This window comes from Lithobates pipiens, unplaced genomic scaffold (genome assembly GCF_037356315.1).
Source record: "Lithobates pipiens isolate NorthernLeopardFrog02 unplaced genomic scaffold, aLitPip1_a1.2 Scaffold_22, whole genome shotgun sequence".
Classification (NCBI taxonomy): Eukaryota; Metazoa; Chordata; class Amphibia; order Anura; family Ranidae; genus Lithobates; species Lithobates pipiens.
Window position 1 is genome coordinate 82,284,773 of NW_027507784.1, and position 24,346 is coordinate 82,309,118.

The 24,346-nt window shown below is 41.9% G+C and overlaps 1 protein-coding gene across 1 annotated transcript in view; it reads left to right on the forward strand.

Annotated features, from left to right (window-relative positions):
- MGAT5 (alpha-1,6-mannosylglycoprotein 6-beta-N-acetylglucosaminyltransferase) overlaps window positions 1-24,346 on the forward strand; it is a 263,857-nt gene that overhangs the window by 104,590 nt on the left and 134,921 nt on the right. Inside the window, exons 4-5 of the mRNA XM_077447804.1 lie at window positions 16,428-16,504; window positions 16,658-16,747. Coding sequence (XP_077303930.1) covers window positions 16,428-16,504; window positions 16,658-16,747 — 167 coding nt within the window. The remainder of the gene's footprint in view (window positions 1-16,427; window positions 16,505-16,657; window positions 16,748-24,346) is intronic.

Consider the following 24,346-nt stretch of genomic DNA (forward strand, 5'->3'; position numbering starts at 1 on the left):
CCCCTCGGCTTATACTCGAGTCATCGCTGTCTGCCCGCTCGATCAGCGTGTCGAGCAGACAGACAGCGGCCATTCTATAATTCAAAAGCCGCGCCTCCGGCTCCGCCTCCGCCTTCGCCTGTGATAGGCGGAACACTGAATTTCCCAGCAGCCTGTGTTCCGCCTATCACGGACATCGTCTCATCCTCGTACTACGGACGAGGATGATACGATGTCCGTGATAGGCGGAACACAGGCTGCTGGGAAATTCAGTGTTCCGCCTATCACAGGCGAAGGCGGAGGCGCGGCTTTTGAATTTTACAATGGCCGCCGAGGCGCCGACGAAGAGGGCACGGGACGGAGGCAAGGCAAGGCAAGGCACGGGACGGAGGCAAGGCAAGGCACGACACGGGACGGAGGCAAGGCACGGGACGGAGGCAAGGAGGCAAGGCACGGGACGGAGGCTCGGGACAAAGGCTCGGGACACAGGTAGGCTGGACACACCACACACACACACACACACACACACACACACACACACACACACACACACACACACACACACACACACACACACACACACACACACACACACACACGGATGGAGACACACACACACAGGGATGGATGGATGGATGGAGACACACACACACACAGGGATGGATGGAGACACACAGGGGTGGATGGATGGATGGATGGAGACACACACACACAGGGATGGATGGATGGATGGACACACACACACACAGGGATGGATGGACGGACACACAGGGATGGACGGACACACAGGGATGGACGGACACACACACAGGGATGGACAGGCATGTCTCACCCTCGGCTTATACACGAGTCAATAAGTTTGCCAGTTTTTTTGGGGGTAAATTGGGGGCCTCGGCTTATATTCGGGTCGGCCTATACTCGAGTATATACGGTATATTAGCGCAGCCTGATTGGATGAGTCAAAGAAGGCTGTTTACTACCCAGGTGAGATGTTATCAGGGAAAACAAAAGGCCAAGCTTTGAAGTTGACCTAATTACAGTAACCCCAACACAACACTCAATATTTTAAATATATTTCCTTCTAACTGAGATATATTTCTAATTGCAATATTTTACAGTGATTAATGGAGCTTTCACATAAACTCATAAGGCAACAATGGCCCTTCGCACAAATGTATGCCATTGTTACCGAGGGCTTAAGTGCTGGTTATGCATAAAAAGGGAAGTTTCAGGTCAGGTAAGGCTAGCAGGCCCAGGTTGAAGGCAACTATTTAAAGGGTAACTCCACTTTTGTGGGGACAAAAAAAATAAGATCCCCTTTGCAATTAAGTCATATTGTAATTGAAAGTTATTAAAAATTACCTTTCATTTTCAATCTGCAACTGCTGAAATTTTCTCAAATGCAATGCAAAATGGCTACCTGGAGGTGTTCTGTATACAGAATGTGTATAGAACGCCACCCAGAAATCTTTCCAGCTTGTGTGATTGGCCGACTGATTTTCCTAGAAGTCTACACTTTCACACTGGGATGTTTTTCATACGCTTATGGGCTAAAAATAGTGCCCCCTGCAGCCCCAGTGTGAGAGCCTAAATATGTTCACACTGGATCGGTGTGCTTGCAGCACGAAAAATTTTCTTGCGAGCAGTATCTTTGGGGTGTCACAGGAGCTGTGAATACACCGCTACTAAAATGCCCCTTCCATTGAAATCAATGGCCAGCGCTGCCAAGCGCCTGCAAGGTGCTTTGCGGGAGCCTTTTACTTTTTTTTTTTTTGGCCACTAGCTGGGGTTAAAAGTGCCCTGCTAGCGTCCAAAAAGCGTCGCTAAGACCCCCTGCCCCATTTGTGAAGGTGACCCTAAGATGCAAGTCAGATTTCAGGCATCCCCTGCAACAAAAATTTCACGCACAGGGATTTCTTTCGAATAACAAAAGATAGGAAATTGCAACAGTTAAAATCCCTGCAATTTACATAGATCGGGGTGATCAACAAAAGTGGTGTTACGCTTTAAGCATTTAAGCCAACTATTTAAAGGGACATTAAGCTGAAAATTTACTTTAGGTGCAGCCCAGTCAGATGAATTTGTTTTGGAATACAGTGGGCACACAGACCCTTTTCCTTACCCAAATTTCTCTAGTTGCCAGCATTATTCTCTTCCAAATTTCCCACAATGTAAGCCTGTGAAGACTCGGATGATCCCTTGTTAAGGCTCATGTGATCGCTTGTGCAGACCTCACACTCTTAGAGAGGGAAGATGCAGATTCATGTGATCTGGTTTGTCAATTCTGGTGCAAATCGCTGTGAAAAGCCTGCGCAACCAGTGGACATATGTATAATTTTGCATAGTTGCTAGATTTACTGGGTAACATGAGAAGATCACTATGGAAGCGACTTTAAAATTGCTACCTCGTTTTCCATAAAGGCACAAATTCGACCTTCTTACTATGCATTAGGAATTGTTGTCTCCCAATTCTTTGTCGTGTTTTTTTTTTTTTTTTTGCCCCTCCATTTAGTCTTGGGTCCTCCACTGTATTTTTGGGCAAGTTCTTCTTCAGATTGGCCCATCAATAAATGGAGAACATCTGTTCTTTCCATAAAAATCTCGCCTTTCACACTGGAGGAAAACTTACTGAATAGACAGATAGTGTTTGTGCCTAGCAAAACATTTAGCTGGCATTTAATTTTTAGCTCTAAATTGGCCACAGTTTGTTGGCAAATGCTAAAATACATTTTTTTTTTTTTCTCCCTCCCCTTTTTTTTCTCAAAGATCTTTTCTAAAAATGAAAAAGCGGCTATATTGACAGTTATTTTCCATGAACTCATGTTTTATGGAAAATCCAAATTTGGCAGACTTATGACATATTCTCGTGAGCTGAGCCTTGTTTTGAGTCGCTTGCTTGCTGGTGGTCGAGGCTTACTGCTAGGTGGGCCATTAACACAGGACTGCTGGGAGGAACACGAAATCTCCATGCAATGTACATTAAAAAGTGAAAAGCTGTTTTACCCATGTCCGTCGTACCATAAAGGTCTAGGACAATTTCAGAAAAGATACCTCTGGTATTGAGGACAATGCTGTTTAAGTGATGCAATCGGGGTTTAAAAACTAGACCTCCACTCTAGATAACTTCTAGATATCCTGAGCAGGATCTCCTCCAACACTGGAAAATAAAGATGGATACAAGCAAGTCCAAGTAACTGCTCCTTAAGGTGGAACTTTTACCCATTACTTGATAAAAATATTCTTTAGCAAGGCGCATTCCATAATTGTGCTACCAAAATGAATGTGTGCTGTTAATTGCCTCAAGTATGTTTCCGATTTCTTCTTGCTGGAGGTTGCCATTTTGCTGAAGCTCAAAGCCGTAAATCTTTAGGCTTTTAGGTCCGCAAATTGGCCTCTACATTTTTGGCATGAGCAGCGTGAGACAGTATATTACTGGATTTTAAACCGTATAGGCACTTATTTTTAATGTTTTACGTAGCTATACCTGCAAAAGGGGCCCGCCTGAAGTGATCTAGCAGGACCAGAAAGCATATACAGTTGGGAAAAGAATTATTTCAGCCAACTTCTTGCCCGCTTACAAAGAATTAAAGGGTCCATAATTTTTTATCATAGTTGTATCTAAATTTCTAGACAGAATCGCAACCAAAAATCCAGAAAAAACACCCGATGCTTATTTTATAAATTGAGTTGCAGTTCAGTGAGTAAAAAAAGTATTTGATCCCCCTTCAACCAACTATTTCTGACTCCCACAGACTGGCTACAGTATGTGGTACACAGATTAGTCCTGTCAATTTTAAGAAGGTGCTCCTAATGACAACTCGTTATGTATAGAAGTCACCTGTCCACAATCTTAATTCCATTCAAACCTCAACATCATGGGCAAGACCAAAGAGCTGTGTCAAAGGATGTCGGGGATTAGATGTAGACCTACACAAGGCTGGAATGGGCTACAAGACCATCTGAAGGAGACAACTGTTTGCAAGTGTAAAACACAAAATAACCATCAATTTCCCTCAGTCTGGAGCTCCATGCAAGCTTTGCGCCTCATGGGGTAAGGATGATCATGAGAAAAGTTGAGGGATCAGCCCAGAACTACACAGGAAGAGCTTGTGAATGATCTCAAGGCAAATGGGACCAAAGTCACTAAACAAAACTTTAGTAACACAATACGCCATCATAAATTAAAATCTTCCAGTGCCCGTAAGGTCCCCCTTTAAGAAGGCGCATGTGCAGGCCCACCTGAAGTTTGCCAGTGAACATCTTAATGATTCTAAGAAGGATTAGGAGAAAATGGGACGCCATACCTACACTCAAGTACGGAGGTGGAAACATGCTTTGGGGCTGTTTCTCTGAAAAAGGTACAAGGCCGACTTTGCCGCTTTGAGGGGTCATGTAATGTAAAAATCTTGAACGAGAACCTTCTTCCTGCAGCTATAAAACACTGAAGCTGGGTTGTGGATGTTTCTTCCAGCATGACCATGATCCAAAACATAGTCTCGGCAACAAAGTAGTGGCCTAGACAGTCTCCAGACCTTAATCCCATAGAAAATTTATGGAGGAACTGAAACTTCAAGTTGCCAAGCGACAACCAAGAAACCTTAAGAATTTAGAGAAGATCTATAAAGAGTGGACCAAAATCCCTCCTGAGATGTGTGCAAACCTTGCCACCAATGACAAGAAATGTCTTACCTCTGTGCTTGCCAACAAGTGTTTCTCCACCAAGTACGAAGTCATGTTTTGATTGGGGATCAAATACTTATTTTGCTCACTTAACTGCAATTCTATAACATTTGTATCATGTTTTTTCTGGATATTCTGTCTATCATTTAAAATACACCTATGAAAAAAAAATTCTAGACTATTGCTTTGTAAGTGGGCAAACGTACAAAATCTGCAAGGGATCAAATAATTTCCCCACTGTACTGTCCTTTCACTCCCGTGCAGCTCTGTCCAGCTGGCAGGAATGTCCTGTGTAAATGAGTTGCTGGAATTGTAGTTTACACAGAGATGTGGACTCCCTGTATGATCTTTCTGATTGGCCCTCTGGTGTCACATGGAGTAAGTTGCATTCCCCTTCATACCTGAATGTACTATTATTATTATTCAGGATTTATATAGCGCCAGCAATTTACACAGCGCTTTACAATATAAAAGGGAGACAATACAGTTACAATACAATAAAATACAAGAGATTAAGAGGGCCCTGCTCAGAAGAGCTTACAATCTAAAAGGGTGGGGACTAGGTATCTTTCAGGTCCTGGTGCTGAATTGGGCAGTGGGGAAGGAAAGTAAATTGGGTAGTATGATGGGGATAGAAAGGGGATTTAAGCAAACCTGTTGACTTTTCCCCTCTGGTAGTATTTTCTTTCCTTTTTTTAAATTGCATATGTGTGTGGTTGAATGTAAATGTCATCAGGGTTTGCTTATATATTTTGTGTGTAGTTTTGTAGTTTTTATTTGTGTGGCATCCTTATTTGCCATTTGCAGAATATAGAAGGCTCTATCTGCAGTGTTTGTGTCTTTCTAATCCACATTGCAAGTCTATTAGCCAAGGTCTGTGTGCCTAAAGTATAACTAAAGGCAATTTTGAACACCTGTCAGGTGTATTTATTTTATTGCTACCACTGCCCGGTTAGGAAGATTCCTGTTACTGTTGAAAAGTAAGAGAATCCCAAATTTTGGGTTGTCCCCAGAAAAGTAATAGAAGGGAAATCTTCCAATAGGAACACTAGTTTTTGTGATATGGGGGCCCTAATAGATTCCCTTTGCAGGGATTTCCTCACTTCCTGTTTTGGCTATGGGACAGGAAGTGAAGAGGAATCTCCCCAATGGAACATAGATGGCAAGGAAAGAAACTGACAGAGGTTATAACCCTCCCTCGCTCTATCTATAAATGTTAACTTGTAACTTTTAAGTTAAAATAAACCCTCTGTTGTGAAATGGCCACAATACTTAGTGGATATAAAAAGTCTACACACCCCAATTTAAAATGTCAGGTTTCTGGGATGTAAAAAAAAGTTTCTCAAAAGCATGTGGGAAAATGTTATGAGCTGATGAAACCAAGGTGGAACATTTTGGTCATAATTCCAAAAGATTTGTTTGGCGCAAAAACACTGCATATCACCAAAACACCATACCCATTGTGAAGCATGGTGTTTTTTTTCTTCAGCTGGAGCAGGGGCCTTGGTCAAGGTAGAGGGAACTATGCACAGTTCCAAATACCTTTCAATATTGGCACAAAACCTTCAGGCTTCTGCTAAAAAGCTGAACATGAAGAGGAACTTCATCTTTCGGCATGAAAACAACCCAAAGCATACATCCAAATCAACAAAGGAATGTCTTCACCAGAAGATGATTAAAGTTTTGGAACGGCCCAACCCGAACCCAGACCTGAATCTGTGGGGGTGATATGAAGAGGGCTGTGCACAGGAGATGCCCTCCCAATCTGACAGATTTGGTGTATTTTTGCAAAAATAGAGTGGACAAATATTTCCAAGTCAAGATGTACCATGTTGATAGACTCATACCCAAAAAGACTGAATGCTCTAATGAAATCAAAAGGTGCTTCAACAAAGTATTAGTTTATTAGAGCAGGCGCTTTCGTCCGGGAGGCCGTCCCTGGACGTCCTGGTGTTTACTTCCGCAATGCCCCGGAGACAGGCAAACGGATTGCTGTAAACTGCCAATCACAGCGGCCGTTTACAGCGCGATCGGCGTGTCCAATATGAGATATGTAAACATATGAGATCATCTCTCAGCTCCGCTCTCCCTCCTCACTCAGACAGCGTGAGAGGGGAGAGATGAACAGGTGCAGCAGCCGTAAGTGGGAAAAAAAAAAAATAAATAAAAAAAGTGCCATCCTGCCCCAGTGCCACCTGTTAGTGCTATCTGTCCCCAGTGCCACCTGTTAGTGCTATCTGTCCCCAGTGCCACCTGTTAGTGCTATCTGTCCCCAGTGCCATCTGTCATCAGTGCCACATAGTGCCATCTGTCATCAGTGCCACGTATCAGTGTCATCTGTGCCATCTGTTGTCAGTGCCACGTATTAGTGCCACCTGTCATCAGTGCCATCTGTCATCAGTGTCATGTCATTTGTCCTGGTGCTCCAGGGCCTTCAAAAGTGTAATGGGTAGTCAACAAGTTAGATGTGTAATTTATGCTCCTAGAACACCTGATGGCGCTCCCTGCATGTTGTGCCTCTCTATGTGGCCAGGCTGTGAAAAAGCCCCACACATGTGGTATTGTAATACTCAGGAGGAGTAGCAGAATTTTTTGGGGGGTGTCATTTGTGGTATACACATGCCACGTGAGAGAAATAACCTATTACAATGACAATTTTGCTGAATTTTTTTTTTTAAAAATGAAAAATCTTAATTTTGCAAAGAATTGTGGGAAAAAATGACAACATCAAAAAGCTCACCATGCCTCTTACTAAATACCTTGGAATGTCTACTTTCCAAAAAGGGGTCATTTGGGGGGTATTTGTACTTTCCTGACTTCTTCGGGTCACAAGAAGCGAAATAGGCCACCAGTACATCATCAGATGTGATCAATTTTGTGCGATTCGACAGCTTGTAGACTCTCTAACTTTCACAAAGACCAAATAATATCCACTAATTTGGATTATTTTTACCAAAGATATGTAGCAGTATAAATTGTGGCCAAAATTTATGAAGAAAAATTAATAATTTGCATAATTTTGTCACAGAAACAAAGAAATATGCGGGGGTTTTTTTTTTTTTTCCATTTATAGCGCAAAAAATAAAAACCCCAGAGGTAATCAAATACCACCAAAAGAAAGCTCTATTTCTGGGAAAAAAAGGACAAAAAATTCATTTGGGTACAGTGTTGCATGACTGAGTAATTGTCATTCAAAGTGTGAGAGCACCGAAAGCTGAAAATTGGTCTGGGCAGGAAGGGTGTTTAAGTGCCCAGTAAGCAAGTGCTTAAAGAGGAAGTAAACCCTGATGGGTTTACTTCCTCTTTGATTCCCTGCAAAGGTAACGCATAATGGACTACTATGCATCACGAAATCGCCACTGTCCCCTTGTGTATGGAGCCTCCATCTTCTCGGTGGGTCTCGCTGCTCCAGCGCGGTCATCCGGCGAAGCCGTGATGACATCACTCCCGTGCATGGGAGCCGCCACTCGCAGCATATCGGCGTTGACAGCGGCGCGCTCAGTGTGCCTGTGCATGCGCCGTAGACAGCAGTGCCTTGGCAAATATCTCCTAAACCGTGTTGGTTTAGGAGATATTTCTTGGACCTACAGGTAAGCCTTGATCTAGGCTTACCTGTAGGTCAAAGTGCTTTGTAAGGGTTTACACACTTATGCATACCCTTATTAAAAAATAAAATAAAAAAAAAACACATAAAACCATATTTTAGTTTTTTTCCTCCCCCCACCTAAAAGATTTCAGTTTGTTTTTCAATTGAGTTTTACAGTTTATAGGTCACATTTAAAGGTATAAAAAGTTCTGAAATGATTTCTTTGTGTAAATTTTTTTTTCTTTACATCACAGAAACCTGACATTTTAACAGGTGTGTAGACTTTTTATATCCACTGTATGTACCTAGACAGTGACCTTTGCCTAGGCTAGAGGTGTGTGCGTAGTGTTTTTTTTTTTTTTTTCTTTTTCTTTCTTTCTTTTATTTATAATATGTATCCTGTAATGTTTGCATTTTTATGAAAGGTCACTTTCAAGTATGTAGAACCTGTAATTAACCATCTTTTGAAAGTGCTAGGCACCTGGTTGTCTTTGGCTTCAGTAACTGAATCTCTGACCCAAAACAATTATCCATCAATTGAAGTTGATTTCCGGCCTACACTACCGTTCACACCCCCTCCAGCAACCTATCCTAACTAACCTGTGAAAAAAAAAAAAAAAAAAAGTGTGTACGTACTATTTTTTTTAGTCTGGTCATGTGATCCCACAGCTCCCCTGTGTCAGTGAATGGTGACTGCCGAGGAGGTGAGGGAGGCCCAACAACGGCTATGGGCTATGGAAGTCTAACATCCTGGCCCCTTAATTCACAGCCTGGAATTTTCCACCATTGTTGAACGCTTAAAAATAAGCATTTAAATCTTTTTTTTTTTTTTTCACCAGTTTGGTAGGATATGAATCAAGGGGGGGGGGGGGGTGGGGGTTTGGGGCACAATTTTTAAGCATAGCTGGTGTTAAGCTGGAATTCCACTAAGTCGGAGGAAAGTCTCTGATTTTGCCACTACGTGTATTGGGTCAGTGACTACAAATGTTGAAGCCAAACGTTCTTCATAACCAGGCCACGAACATTTTCTGAAGGTCCACAGACTTGGCTTCTATATTTCTCTGGTGTCATTTTAAATATGTAGGACATTTTCAGTGTAAAGTGAAGGTGCTGTTTTGTGGAACATTTAAAATGGTAATTCTGATTAAGCAGTACCCCCAGAAAAAGTCGACATTTTTACTTGAGTTGTTTCTGAAAATGATGGTAGCATTCCTGTGCCATTAGACTCCTAGCTGTTTGGCTGCAGTATGAGGTCATCTAAGGTGTGCCATGTATGCCTCTGCTAGAGTCGGGACATCTGGAGTGAGATTCGGTGATGCTGTTATTGGCCTACGCACTGTTCTGTTTGAGATAAAGCTGCAGCTTGAACTCCTGGCTTCATCTATTCAATTTGTGCTTTCTGCTACTTGATTCTGCTATTAGTCACTAGAACACCAATCATCAAGGGAACAGCGCTGACATGAGGAAGCAAAGCCCGACCTAGACTTTCAGCCTTTTTTTTTTTTTTTAATGCTTAACCACTTGCTGAAAGCCGTATGTACTGGAGATATTTTCTAGATCGGAAACTCCTATCCTCCATATTGATTAGTGGTTCCTAATTAAGAACTACTGCCGTAGAAACCGATACAAAAGATACTCTGCATCTTTCCAAGTAACTGTTCTGTCTAATGACACAATTGAAGGTTTTTATACACATGATTACGAAGGATCACATTATTATTGTACTTTTATGGTAACAAAGGGCGTAACATAGGCTAATTCTAATCAGGACTTGAAAGAATGCAAGCATGTAATGAAAACATTAGTGCCATGTGCACCACGAGTGCAGTGTGCAATAGATACAAAATAGAATACAATTACCGTATATACAGAATTTACAAATTTCCTTTACAGTGTATATACGGCAGCAAGTGTTTATTACAAGATCATGGCTGCAGCTATATCCATGATCTTGGTAGGCATGATCTGCTGGCTTATAAACGTGATCCGTTCAATCACTTTTACGGTATCCAGAAAAGCTTAAAAATGTGTTCGCTGGAGCTTGGCTGTAATTTGCTAGTCACTGTATATAAAGTGCATCTAATTCTGCTGGTTAAACACTAACCTCTTCAGACAATACTACTATCCAAGGATGTCTCTTTAGCTCTTTCATTAATGGATAAGACAAGTGTTGGTGGTCACATCACCAGGTGAAACCACCCTCCCCCCCCCCCCCCCCCCCTTAACAAAATAACGTAGCCACCACATATATATATATATATTTTTTTGAGCGCCACTCCACGTTAGGAAAATGTATTCCCCTGACTCCTCTTTTTTATTTTTTGCATACCATTTTCTGTGATCCACATGGTCCCCTGTGTCTTTTGGGCCTTCTCCAGCAATGGGTGGTCCTGTTTGCTGCTGAGAATGTGTCTCACAAAATTGATAACTGATTTCCTGCATTGATCTCCTGAGAGACCAGAGAGGTGTGATGGTGCACCCCAGGTTTTGGGTACTTGCCCCACTGCTGCCTAATAGGTTTTTTGGTGATTTTGATCTGGCGATTTGGGGGGGGGGGGTTTATGGGCACCCAAAAAAAGAAAGTGAAACCAGGGGCTAGTCTTGTTTAGCACATGCTGATTTACCTTAAAGCCCAATTCCACTTTGTGTACACCCTTCTGGTTTTTTTTTTTTCTTTTTTTTTTCTTTTTATGACTCTTCCTGCAGAGCCAGTGGTGTCCTGGGACCTTCCTCTTCTCCTATGGCAGTAAGCCGTTCTTTGTTTTGATGGCACGGCTCTTGTGATGAACGCTCTGAGTTGTCCAGGAGTAATGTGAGCCCTGGCTGAAGTGATGACAGCCCCCATGGTGGGGAACCATGGCTCACAGGAAGTAGGTTGGGTGACTTGAATGTCATCCAATCCACTCCGACCTTCTTCCCTAAAAGGGGCTGGTGCTGGGTCGGGGATTTTTGAGCACCCTGGAAACTGTGCTAAAGGTAAGTATTGCAGCCAAGGGGTGTGGTTGTTTTTTGTTTTTTTTTGGAGAAAGCCAACACCACCTCAGAATTGAGCTTAGAAAGTGTTGGCTAATGGATACCATTTTTGATGTGCAGACAATTGTGGGATGCATATATTAAAGTTATCTGGCCTATGTACCAACAGGATTTTAAAATGCATTTAATGCTTTTGTGAATGTAAATGGAACAAACATAATTTGTTTTATGACCTTTTTTATGTAGTTTATTCTGAGCGGAAGTAAAACTTTGTGGCTAGTGGTACTGATAAGGAACCTCTTGCATCTCAACATTAGTTGCAATGTCCTGTTACTCTAGTTCTTTTTGGTACATGGAAACTGAATTTATATATACATTGGGAAATTACTACTAGTTGATATGGTCTTCTTCTGAATTTGATTACAGAATGTGAGTTTGCTGATGCTTAATCCAGATTCGGTGCTTTTATTATTTGTTTAGCCAGAATTATTGCCTGGAGCAATCTTTCGCTAATCTTGTTAAATTATGTTCTAATACTAGTTATTAGTGTAGGTGAAGTCAACTATTATTTACTTTTTTTTCTTGTCCAAATGGGCCTCTTACCTCAAATGATGTACTACACCAGTAAACTTGTTTGGTTTCATTGGTTGTGGGCTTGATTATAAGGGGATTCAGTAGAGAGAAACTAATCAGGGGCATTGCTCTGGCTTAATGGTTAGCACTTCTGTTTCGCAGTATTGAAGTTCAAATCCTGGGAAGGGCTCCATCTGCAAGGGATTCGCATGCTCCCTGTGTTTGCGTGTTTTTCTCTGCATTCTCTCGCTTCCACAGTCTTGACCGGAGTTTCTCAACCAGGGTTTCATGGAATATTGGGGTTCCTCCAGCGGTTGCTAGGGTTTCATTGGGTAATTGGCAATTTCTGCACCTCATCTGACACCATTGATCTTTTTTAGCATTCTGTAAGGTGGTATTTTTTTCCACTTACCAAAAATGTAAGGAGAATTCTTCCCACTGACCATCACACTAATGTATCATGAGTTGTAGATGTAGTATTTTTTTTAGCAGGGGTTCTCTGAAACCGGAAACTTATTTCAAGGGTTCCTCTGTGTTGTGATGGTTGGGGAAAGGCTGCTCTGGAGAAGTGGTCTCCAAACTGCGGCCTGAGATGGTCGGACGCGGCCCTTTTGCTAGCTTTTTACTTGGCCCTTGGAGCAATATTTCATCCTTTAACACCAACATTTGGGCACCGTTCCTCCCAGGGGCATTTTCTACTACCAATGGCCACAATCTGACCCCCCTAAAAACTGAAGGACAGTAAACTGGCCCGTTAGAACTTTTAGAACATTTGGAGACACTTGCTTTAGCGTAAATGCCGAACTGGAGGCAAAAATCCCTCCAAAGTGAGGGGAATCCCTGGTGGTCACCATACCTGGTGTCCTCCTTGGAAGATTTTTTCTTTTTTTTTCTTTTCCTGTTCTGGTGTCCACGCAGAATTTGGGATTTTTTTTTACTTTCAGTGAGAATGTTCACCAGGACACATAGGGTGAATCTCTCCCTAGTGAAGTAAAAACCTGACAGATGTTCTAATCCCGCTCCACTGTAAAACTAAAAGACTGTTCCTTCAATTATACTTTTAATTGCCTTATGACTAAAATTGTCCCTTTTTATATTCTCTTGAGTGTGCCCAATAGTGACTGGTATTTGGTTTATGTACAGACTCCTATTTAACATGAGTTTGAATGTGATTACTTATGAACACAGCTACATCCCCAGTTATGAGAATTTTTTTTTTTTTTAACCTCACAGAAACCTGACATTTTAGGGTTGTGTAGACTTTGTATATCTACTGTAAATACCTAAAAGAGCAAGCAAGCATAAATGTGAATATTTGGCTCAAACATTTCTGAAACACTAATGTGAAATATATGCTCATTGAAAATGCCTATTTTCCTGTAGAAAGGAAAATGAAATGCTGTTCTCTCAGTATCAGAAATGGAATGTGATTTCCTCTAAGTGTTTGATTATCCTTGAAGTAATAATCAGTGAAGGGCCTGGCAAATGTGGCCAGGACAGAAGGCAAGCACTCCATGAAGGAGGTCTGCTTGTCCTTTTCAGATAAGGTTCCAGTGGAAACTGATTAACTAAAAGGAAGAAAACTGAGCTGTTACCAAACACGAAAAGTTTTGGCTAACTAGGAAAGTTACAGAAGTGTAACCTTGCTGCAGTAATTCTACCACTAGTATCCGCTCCTGGATTTAGTACACCATGGTGCCTGAAAGCGCTGTGTATTGGAATAGGCAAAGAACCAAAAGTTCGGGCACCAGCCTCCTTATTCCCTAGTTGTTCTAAAGGCTACAATTTTGCTTACCCAAATGCATTTAAAGTATGAAGGTTAAGAAAATGTCCCAGTACTCTTACCACCCTTCATCCTTGAACACCACCTTGTCACGGCTGCCAAGTCCAGGATCCATCGGCACAACTCACAGAACTTCTGGATCCTCGCCAGAAACTGAGGGCAGCGGAGCGATATGGATGCACTCCACTCGGCTCTGGAGGAAGAACACGCTGGCACGTGGCTCGCTAAGGAGACGCTTACTTTTTTTTTTCCCATTAGGGCTAATCATTTAGGCAGCAGTTTTACCCCCCCCCCCTCCTTTTAGGTAACCTGAGCCCTCATTCGATCCAACGCTGTGCTCATCTGCAACCCTTCTCTCCCCTCATTTCCTGGTCTCACTGGCTTTGTTGAGGATGAGGCAGCCATTGTGTCCTGTGGCTGTCAATCAAGGCAAGGGAGTGGGGGATGGGGCCAAGTCCCACTGTGAGTTTACAGGCCGAGCAAACCTACACGACTTACCCATAGCCACTTCTATGGGGGTCACTCACTGGAGAAGAGGAGCAAGGGGCACTGGTGGGGGGGGCCCAAAAAAGGGGAGCATATATAAACTTATTTCTTTTTAAAGGTGTTTACAGTAACTTTAAGGCTCCATTTACACTTGGACTTTACACTTCAGACACTAAAGCCACAACACATGTTTTTCAGTGACAATCGTTCAAATATGTGGGACTTTAAAAAGGTTACTGCACTACTTTGGGCCTAACTTTAAGCGACTTGAGTGCCATAAACTGCAATTTAAACCCTCAGAAGTTGCACATGAATGTTTTATGTGCAATCACTGTACATTATCATTGGTCAGTCACATGAAAATTGCAAAGAAAGTTGCACTCTAAAGTCTACAAATGTGGATGGAGCCTAAATGAAGCACGACTTTAGTATCACTTCAGCAAAAATATCAGTTGGACAGTTAGATGGTTCTCTCATTCACTGCCTTCGTTGCACCCAATAAGCCATTTCCGCAGCTGATACTCTCATCCAAATCCAGGCATTTTGCAAGACTACCCCTCAACAGTGCTAGTTCTGGGGAAGACAGAGCTCTGTTATGTAGAAAACGAGCGATGGCGAACCTTGGCATCCCAGATGTTTTGGAACTACATTTCCCATAATGCTCCACTACACTGCAGAGTGCATGAGCATCATGGGAAATGTACTTCCAAAACATCTGGGGTGCCAAGGTTCACCGTCACTGCCCTAGTAGTATTGTCACTTCAGAGAATAGTGGCCTGGTGAGTATTACCAGAGCAGGAACTGCAGCAAAGAATCTCTCCGCTATGTACTAGTGCTGGCGAAAATGAGCCTCACAATTTTTTTTGATTAGAATAAAGATCACAATTCTCGCGTAACTTTGTCTTTCACATTATACAATAAAATTGGGATAACTTGACTTTATTTTTATTTTTTTATTCATTAAAGGTGTATTTTTTTTTTTCCAAAAAATGTTTGAAAGGCTGCTGCACAAATACAGCGTGACAAAAAATATTGCAACCATCACCATTTTATTCTCTGGGGGCTTGGCTTAAAAAAAATGTTTGGGGGTTCTAAGTAATTTTCTAGGAAAAATACAGATTTTTAACTTGTAAGCAACAAGTGTAAGCAAAAGGTTTAATCTTTAAATCAGAACATCAGTCATTTTTTCATCTTTCCATCTATTGAATCTTCTGCCCTTGTCTTAACTTTGGATAGTAACATTTCTTTTCTGGCACTAAATACCTTATATAGCCCACTTCCTGTTTCTTGTCTGGTCATTAGCCCAGGCTTATGACATTATGCATAAGGGAGATTTCTGCAGTATATATATAAAATATGCAAAGTGGTTGGAGGGAAGCTTCAGAATGGCAAAGATGTTTTTTATTACAAATTATGTGGGCAGACCGCAGTTCCTCTTTAAAGTGGGGTGCCCCCTAAAAAAAAAAAAAAAAAAAGTCAGCAGCTACAAATACTGCAGCTGCTGACTTTTAATAATCGGACACTTACCTGTCCCAGGGTCCAGCGATGCGGGGGGACGAAGCCCCCCTCGTTCCCCCGCTCCGCTCGCGGTGCCGTCATGCGTACTGTGGGCACCCGGCAGTGGCTTCACATCCGGGCACCCACTGCGCATGCGCGAGCAGCACAGGGTGCCGTGATACACCGTACAGTCACCTGGGACACATGACAGGTCCCAGGTGACTGTGCGGCACGAGGGGAAGTGATGTCACCAGCCCGGGCAAGGAAGAAGGCAGACTACGAGGGACCCCCTAGCAACAGGTATTTAAAGGTGAGTAAAACAATTTTTTTTTTCCAATTTTTTTTTTTTTTTTTTTTTTTTTTTTAAGAATTTTAAACAGTTTTATTTTTTGGTGGCAACACCACTTTAAGTGGTTAAATAGACTTCATTTACAGATCAAAGTTCATACCTTTTGATCTACAAGAACTAAGTGTGTGTGAGTGTGTTTGTGTTTGTTATTTTGTTTTGTTTTACTGCTGTCAGCTTGAGCAGAGAACTCTCTCTGCATTGAATGGAGAAAATGCTTTAAGATTGGGAGGGGGGTAGAATTGCGATTTCAATTCTTTAACAATTAATCGTGCAGCTCTAGTATGTACAGACACGGCTTCTAATTTCCTTGCTTAAAGTTGGGCATTTGAGAGACTTATATAGTTATAGATGGATAGGGATAGATATTTTTTTGCTGCAATTCAGTCGTACATTTTGCATTGTCTTCATTATCAATGTCCTTTAATAATTTTCTGTTGATATTTAAATGCAAGATGCAATCTATTTCTGTAATGTCAGTATGTAAAGCTGAACTGGTGTTTATTTTTTTTTTTCTTCCCTAGATCTCATTAATGGAGCCCAGGAACAATGTGAACTGCCTCCCATGGATGGCTATCCTCACTGTGAGGGTAAAGTAAAGGTAAGCATAGCCTGAATCTGTAGCCCAATCTCCTGTATTATAAATGAGATTGAAAAGTTTTTTTTTTTTTTTTTTTTAGTTGGTGAAAAATGTTGTGGAAAATTGGTTGGTTACACACAGTTACTGATGATGATTTCTCTCTTGTTACGGCAGTGGATGAAGGATATGTGGCGCTCTGATGTCTGCTACTCCAATTACGGGGTCGATGGTTCCACCTGTTCTTTTTTTATTTACCTCAGTGAGGTGAGTGTCTATGGAGTAATTATGTCTGATCAAATGGGATTATTTTATGTTTTTTTGTTTTTGTGCAAGAAATCCATAACTGAAATAGGTTCGTTTAAGATATTTAATCTGCTGAAGTAATTGTACTTCTGCTCAACCGTTTGCTTTAACGGAACCGTTTTTCAATAAACTCCCAGAAGGTATTCCAGAGTGGCCGGCCCTCCATTTGTTTAAGCTATGCTATATGGATGTGTGGGAGGACATCCAAACCTGAGCGCCTGGAAAAGGACAGCCCATCTTTACTGAATAGCAGCTTCTCCTCGTTGATTAGAACTTTTGGCACTTTTTTTCAGGGACTTAATTTTTTCAGGGGGGACACTATGTAAACAATGCAGATCTCTGTTCTGACATATAGGGGGGGTTGTTGCTGTATTTTTATTTTTTTTGCATGGGGTTCCCCTTAAAATCCTTACCAGACCGAAGGGCCTGGTATGGTCTTGGAGGGGGAACCCCATGTCGTGTTTTTTTCAAATTTATTTATTTGATGTGGAGTTTCCTCTAAAGATTCATACCAGACAGTGCCTGGTACCGTCTGATCCCCGTACATTGAAGTCGGATGGCTGTTGGACTTCAAGTCGCAGGGCAAAGTTGGATCCAGTTGTACGACTGTCGCGTTGTACCAGTGTGAACCTGGCCTAATCACACGATCCAAAAATCTGACGACAGATCATTCGACTCTTTCCGCTTAATAGTTGCAAGTAGAAATTGGATAGGTTACTAAAGTCACAAATTCTCGTACGACAGAAAAAAAAAACGGAAAGTGATGTCATGTGTTGTAATGTATTTGTATTTTCAGACGACAGTTATACTGACTAAATGAAAATCGTACTATCTGGTATTGTTCGAGGAACATTTTCGTGCTTGTCCGATCAAATATCGGATGAACTGTCGTGATCGGCTCTTGAAAGCTCTGTGCTAACAATCCAATTATCGTACAAACGCGTTGAAAACTGTATTTTTCTTCCCATTTTTCATATCGTGTGTAGGGGCCATAAGTCTTCTCTTCCTTGCAGTTGGAGGAAAACCAAATGACTTTCCTGTTAAATATAAGTGACTCTTTCCTTGGCAATTTTCCAAGACCTGGTACACTCGCACAGTTTTCACATTGGGCACAAATGAATCTCTGATTAATGAGCACCTGCAGGGAACATGGTGCAAACTGTGCGTCCAAATTACCTGCGATGAACAAACGTTTATAATGTAGAGCACAAAGCCGAGGCCTCAGTCCACGGGTATAGTTAACTGATTAATGGTATTTGGTATTCATATTGGTTCATGGGACAAAATTGTTTCCTGACTATTTATGTAGAATTGCTGTGATACATAAGCTACTAACTTTGGTGTTTATTTGAATGAAGTGCATAGGCCAGTGGTGATGTGCACTTGTGCAGGACCGATCGTTTTTCCCTTAGTGGAAGGTGAAGTCTGATTTGCTTTCTCTGGGTTACTGTCCTTAAAATGGTTGTAAACCTCAGATATGAATAAAGCATATCCCTCTATAGCAACCTTTCTCAACCCTTTCAACACAGAGGAACCCTTGAAATAGGTCTCTGGTCTCTAGTCTCGGGGAGCCCCTGCTAAAAATTATAACTTTTCAACTCGATACATTAATGTGATGGTCAGTGGGAAGAATGGTCCTTACACTTGTGGTCATTGGGAAGAATTACCTCCTTACAGATAGCTAAAAAGATCAATGGTGTCAGTGGGAACTTATCTGAGAGGCAGAAATTGCCCAATGCTGAAGGAACCCCTAGCAACCTCTGGAGGAACACTAGGGTTCCACGGAACCCTGGTTGAGAATCACTGCTCTATAGTTGTACTCTCGAGTGAGACAAGTACACAAGTGCCATTTCTATCTGCTGCTTTGTTCCTCTACAAATGCCTTAGGACAAGCTTTCCTGACACCAAGAGAAAAATGGTGACAGGGAAGGGACCTCAGCTCTGCTCCCAGTGTGAAGGGGGCGTGTCCCTTCTCCAATCAGCTGACTGCTCAGACAAGCTCTATAATTTCTGAACTTTGGCTGTAGAGAAGAGAACATTGCAGATAAACAGGTACAACTTATGTAGGATTTGTTCCTTCTCTGTACATCACCTGAGACCAGTTACTTCAATGGGTATTGGGTATATGCAAGGGTTTCCAACCACGTTTAAGGTACCTGCTGACATATTTGCGCAAACAAATCAATATACGCCTATTGCGATTGTTTTATTTTTTCCCTTATTGTGGGGGGGGGGGTTTAGAATATATAGCTGTCAAAACTGATGAATACATTTTTGTTTTTATATTAAATTTTTTTTTGGCTATGCATTCTAGCAAAAAGTAAAAAAAATACAGGGGGGGGGGATGGGGTGTAAATTAAGTTTGGGTACAATGTCACACGACCACGTAAATGTCTGTCAGAGCGACGCAGTGCCATATTGCTAAAAATTACCTGGTCATTAAAGGGGCAAATCCTTCCAGCATTTACAGCCGTTAAAGCATCTCCTATGGAGACTTAAGTATCGTAATTTGATGCCATTTCACAAGCATGCGCAATTTTAAAGGGTAACATGTTGGGTATCTATTTTCACAAATCTGGAATTTTTTATTTTAATTTTTTTTTAATTCATGATTGTGTTTTTTCCAAAAAAAAGCTTTTGAGAAAACACAAATGCCATGTGACATAAAGACAATTGCAAAGACCGCCATTATTCCTAAGGGTCTCTGCTAAAGATATGTTTAGGGGTTCCAAGTAATTTTCTAGCAAAGAACTGATTTTTACATATATATATCTGTAATACACATAATTCATCAAAAATCATATGAGAATGACGGTATTAAAACAGCGCTCAACATAGAGTTCTCAAGATATTCACAAGTACTTGTGTATGAGCTCTAATGAAAAAAGAAGAACAGTCCTTAATGTGCAGATAGGGTGATTATAATGTTCTTATTCAACGATACAAGGTGACCAAACGTGCTGCTGACATAGCTTCCACCAAACTATTTGGGAGTGCTTCACCACGTGCGATGCATCCCCCGCAGGGGGTAAAACTCACCAGATAGCGTTGAAACAAACAGCCTTAAGGAATATATATTCTTTCAGATATAACCTGGACTCATATGTCTTCACTTAGGGGTCCCAATTACAGCCATCCTCCAAGCATGTCACAAAATAAAACAAAGCATATACATAGCATAATACCGTTTTTATTAAGATTAGAAATAAATAAATAAAATCCCCATTTAAATATCCGCGTACATTATAAAAAATATATCTCAGGCAATAAGAATATGTGTGTTTCACCAGATTCAGGCATCAGTGTCCTCCTCCTGTGTTCAGCTGTATACACTACGAGTGACTTCCTGGTCCTTGGTCAGCGGTGGAACGCACACATCACTTCCGGGAGCGTCGTGTAAGCCACGCCCTGATGCGTTTCGTCACTTCCGACTTCAACAGAGGGCGTGGCTGCACGACGCCAGCGGCCAGCTTATATTCCACACCCCCCGCCCGTGTTGGCCACTCATACGCTCACAACATGTCCGGCCCACATGACGAAGCACGTAGTCATGGTAACAGGGCTACACGAACACTGTCAGCTGGCGGGGGAGGGAATAGACATATCGACATACTTAAATTGCCGACCAGATAGCTAGAAACAAATCGTACTGGCAAAACTCATACACCCGGAACAGCATAATTTCCAAATAAAAATGACAATCCGCATATCATTAAAACTCACTCATTAAAATAATAATAATAAAAACAAATAAGCGGACATATATATATATATATATATATATACAAAGAAATGGCTAAAATAAAAATGGCTAAATAAAAAGGAAAAATCACCATATTACATCGCTACTTAATAAATACATATTACAAGTGTATCTATTCATAAAAAACGGCAGCTAGATCAGATATCAATAGAGAGCCTGCATAAAATATGTCAAATACTTTACTTATTATAGTAGAGTGTTCATGCAATTACAAAATAAATCCCCAAATAAATGTCTCCAGACAATATCCCATATCATATGGATCTCTCATTAACCCCAAATTCCACTACTAGATATAGCATATATATCCCCTTCAAAGAAAAAAACATGGGCGAACAGTGTATATAAACCTCTCCCAAAAAAATGGGTTATAAATATGTATAACCGTATGTGAGCTGCCCTTCCAATTTGAACATCGTTTTAGTGTAACTCTATATAGATCACCGTGGGAGTTTAATGTTGCTCTACCACTGGAATCATATACTATATTAAGTCACCATTTATATGTGATGATCACGCGCTCATATGCTCATATGAGGATATGTATTGATATATATATGCATATGTGTTTATATATATATGCTTGTATATACATACATCTATCTCTTTAAATTTGTGGTGTATCCTTTGTTGGGCGCCGAGTGGTGTATTATAGGCCTTTTAGATACACCTGTTGTTTTTATTTATTTGAGACTTGATTTTTACATATATGAGAGAAATGTCAATTGACCTGGTAGGCAAGTGGTTAAGTAGATGACGTCCCCTTTCTTGTTAGGAGAGCCAATCAGCTGGGCTACACTTGGTGAATAGTCCTTTTTTTAAATAAGATGAGCCAGAACTGGGTCAGACTTCTGTGTAGGCTTAATGCAAACTCGCGTGTTTGTAGAAATATTTTAATGTACGATCTTTTGGATGACCCGAATGTGCCAGCATTTCTGTTCTTCTTGGTCAGCTGGAATTTTCTGTACCTGCCAAATCTAAATGGCACTTTACTGCAGCCATAGCAACAGTCTCCAAATGTGAGAAACTTCAACTCCCTGCTCTTGCAATTGAATCTCAGCCTATAGAATTGATTATGGCTCCCCTGGCAGTGTCTGTTAAAAAGTCCTGCCAGGTCCCTTAAATCACATTACCTGGTCCCTGGCAGAGCAACAGTTATGCCTGGTACACACGATGAGATTATCAGACGGATGAACGATTGTCCTATTTCTTTTTTTTATTTATTTTTTATTTTTTTTATTTTATCTATGCTAATCTCAAATCGAACCTTAAGAGTCACAAATTCTCGGACGACAGAATAAAAATTCGGAAGTCATATGTGTTGTAATGCATTTGTATTTTCGAATGACAGCTGTACTGATTAAGAGCCCTTTCACACTGAGCCGTGGGCAGAGTAAGCGGTAAAGCGCCGCTAGTTTTAGCGGCTCTTTGCTTATGTTTTAGCACGCTATGCGGCCTCCAGTGGGCACTTTTAACCCCCGCTAGCGGTCGAAGAAAGGGTTAAATGCTCCCATGTAGTGCTGCTGCTGAAGCACTTTACAGGCTCTTCGGCAGTGTTGCCCATTCATTTCAATGGGCAGGAGCGGTGTATACACCGCCCCAAAGATGCTGGTCCCCGCAGGACTTTTTTTTTTTTTTTTTTAACACGTCCTGCCAGCTCAGCGCCTCAAGTGCTTGGGCTTTCACATTGCGGTGGCAGGGGAGGCGTTTTTCAAGCGCTTTAGAGGTGCTATTTTTAGCCCTTTAGCGCCTGAAAGACACCTCGGTGTACGATTTCCGTTTAGACCCCTTTCACACTGAGGTGTCTTTCAAGCCCCGTACACACGATCAGAAAATAGTAGGAAAAAATACCACTTTTGAAGCAATTGGATCGTTAGTATGGAGCTTTTCAAAAGCCGTTATTTTCCAATTGGACATATACACATTTTTTTTTTCGTACTATGCCAGATTGTACGATTTCTGTTTAGACCCCTTTCACAATCTGGCATCATACGGAAAAAAAAAAATGTGTGCATGTCCGATCGGAAAATAACAGCTCTTGAAAAGCTCCGTACTAACGATCCAATTGCTTACAAAGTGGTATTTTTTCCCTACTATTTTCTGATCGTGTGTACGGGGCTTGACTTGCCTTTCTGGTGGCTCATATATTCTCCACTCCATTCCAGCATTGCAGCCTTTGTGTTGTGTTTTTTTTTATTTTTTTGTTTTTTATTCTGTGTGTTGGGTGCCTGTTGGCACTGCAGCCTGTTGTTGCTCCTTCTGAGCCCGAAATAACTGTAGTGACATAGTGATCAGAGTAGGGAACCTTGGCAAGGGACACTGGCATTCAAAGCGTCTGTATTCGCCAAATGCCTAAGACCATAAAGGGGGCTGGAATAAATGAGGTGGGACACGTGGGCCTCTCTTGGGGTCCCTTTAAAGTGTATTTGGAGCAAAAGAACACTTTCAGAGTATCTTTGCAATAAATGCATTTTTCCCAATTTTTAGTCCTTTAACCACTTGCCAACTATTCAGCTACAGACCAGCCGGCCAGTTCTGGGAGAACTTCATATGACGTCGTCCTGTGATCACGCTCGCCGCTGCGCGCTCTGTCATTAGTGCCCTCTGGACAGCGCTGATCACAGATTGTGGTAAAGCGCCAATTGACAGCTCTTTACCACGTCATTAGCTGTGTCCAATCACAGCTGACCATGATGTAAACAGAAACCGGTGTTCTGCCTAATAGAGTCCGGCCATCCATATGTGTCCGTTCCGTACTGCGCATGCGCAGTACGGAGCAGACGAAGCTTCGGAAAATCTCCGAAGCTGAACGGCGCCTGCGCCGTGAGTGGAGGAGGTAGCCCCACTATCCAAGCGGACATAGGGTTTAGAATTTTAGAGGGCCCCTCGCGGGCGAGCTTAGCTCGCCACGCTTCGGGCTCGGCCTCGCTGCGCTCGGCTCTTTTTTTATTCTAACTCTATGTCCACTTGGGTAGTGGGGATAGAACCTGGACTCACGGCGCAGGCGCCGTTCGTCCTCGGCAATTTTCGGAATCTGTGCTCCTGTGTACTGCGCATGCGCAGTACGCAGGGGACAGCATCTGATGGAGGACCCTATTTCACAAGACACCGGCATGCCTTTCCTTACGCTGACAGCATGAGAAGAGAGCCGATTTACTGGCTTTGTAAAAACGTGCCCAATGACCATCAGTGCTGCCTCATCAGCGCACATCAGTAAAGGAGAAAGATTACTGGTTTGCAAAATTTTAGAACTATGAAGGGTATTTTTTTTGTAAAATTTTTGGTCTTTTTTTTTTTTCATTTAGTTGGAAAAAAAAAGCTGTGATTAACCACTTGCTTACTGGGCACTTAAACCCCCCTCAGTCCCAGACCAATTTTCAGCTTTCAGCGCTGATGCACTTTGAATGACAATTGCGCGGGCATACAACACTGTACCCAAATGAAATTTTTATCATTTTTTTTCCCACAAATAGAGCTTTCTTTTGGTGGTATTTAATTGCAGCTCGGAGTTTTATTTTTTGCTAAACAAACAAAAAAAGATGCAAAAAAAAAAAATCATGTTTAATAGTTTGCTATAAAATTTTGCAAACGGGTCATTTTTCTCCTTCATTGAAGTGCGCTGATGAGGCGGCACTGATGGGCTGCACTGATGGGCTGCATTGATGGGCTGCATTGATGGGCTGCATTGGTGGGCACTGATGGGCTGCATTGGTGGGCACTGATGGGCTGCATTGGTGGGCACTGATGGGCTGCATTGGTGGGCACTGATGGGCTGCATTGGTGGGCACTGATGGGCT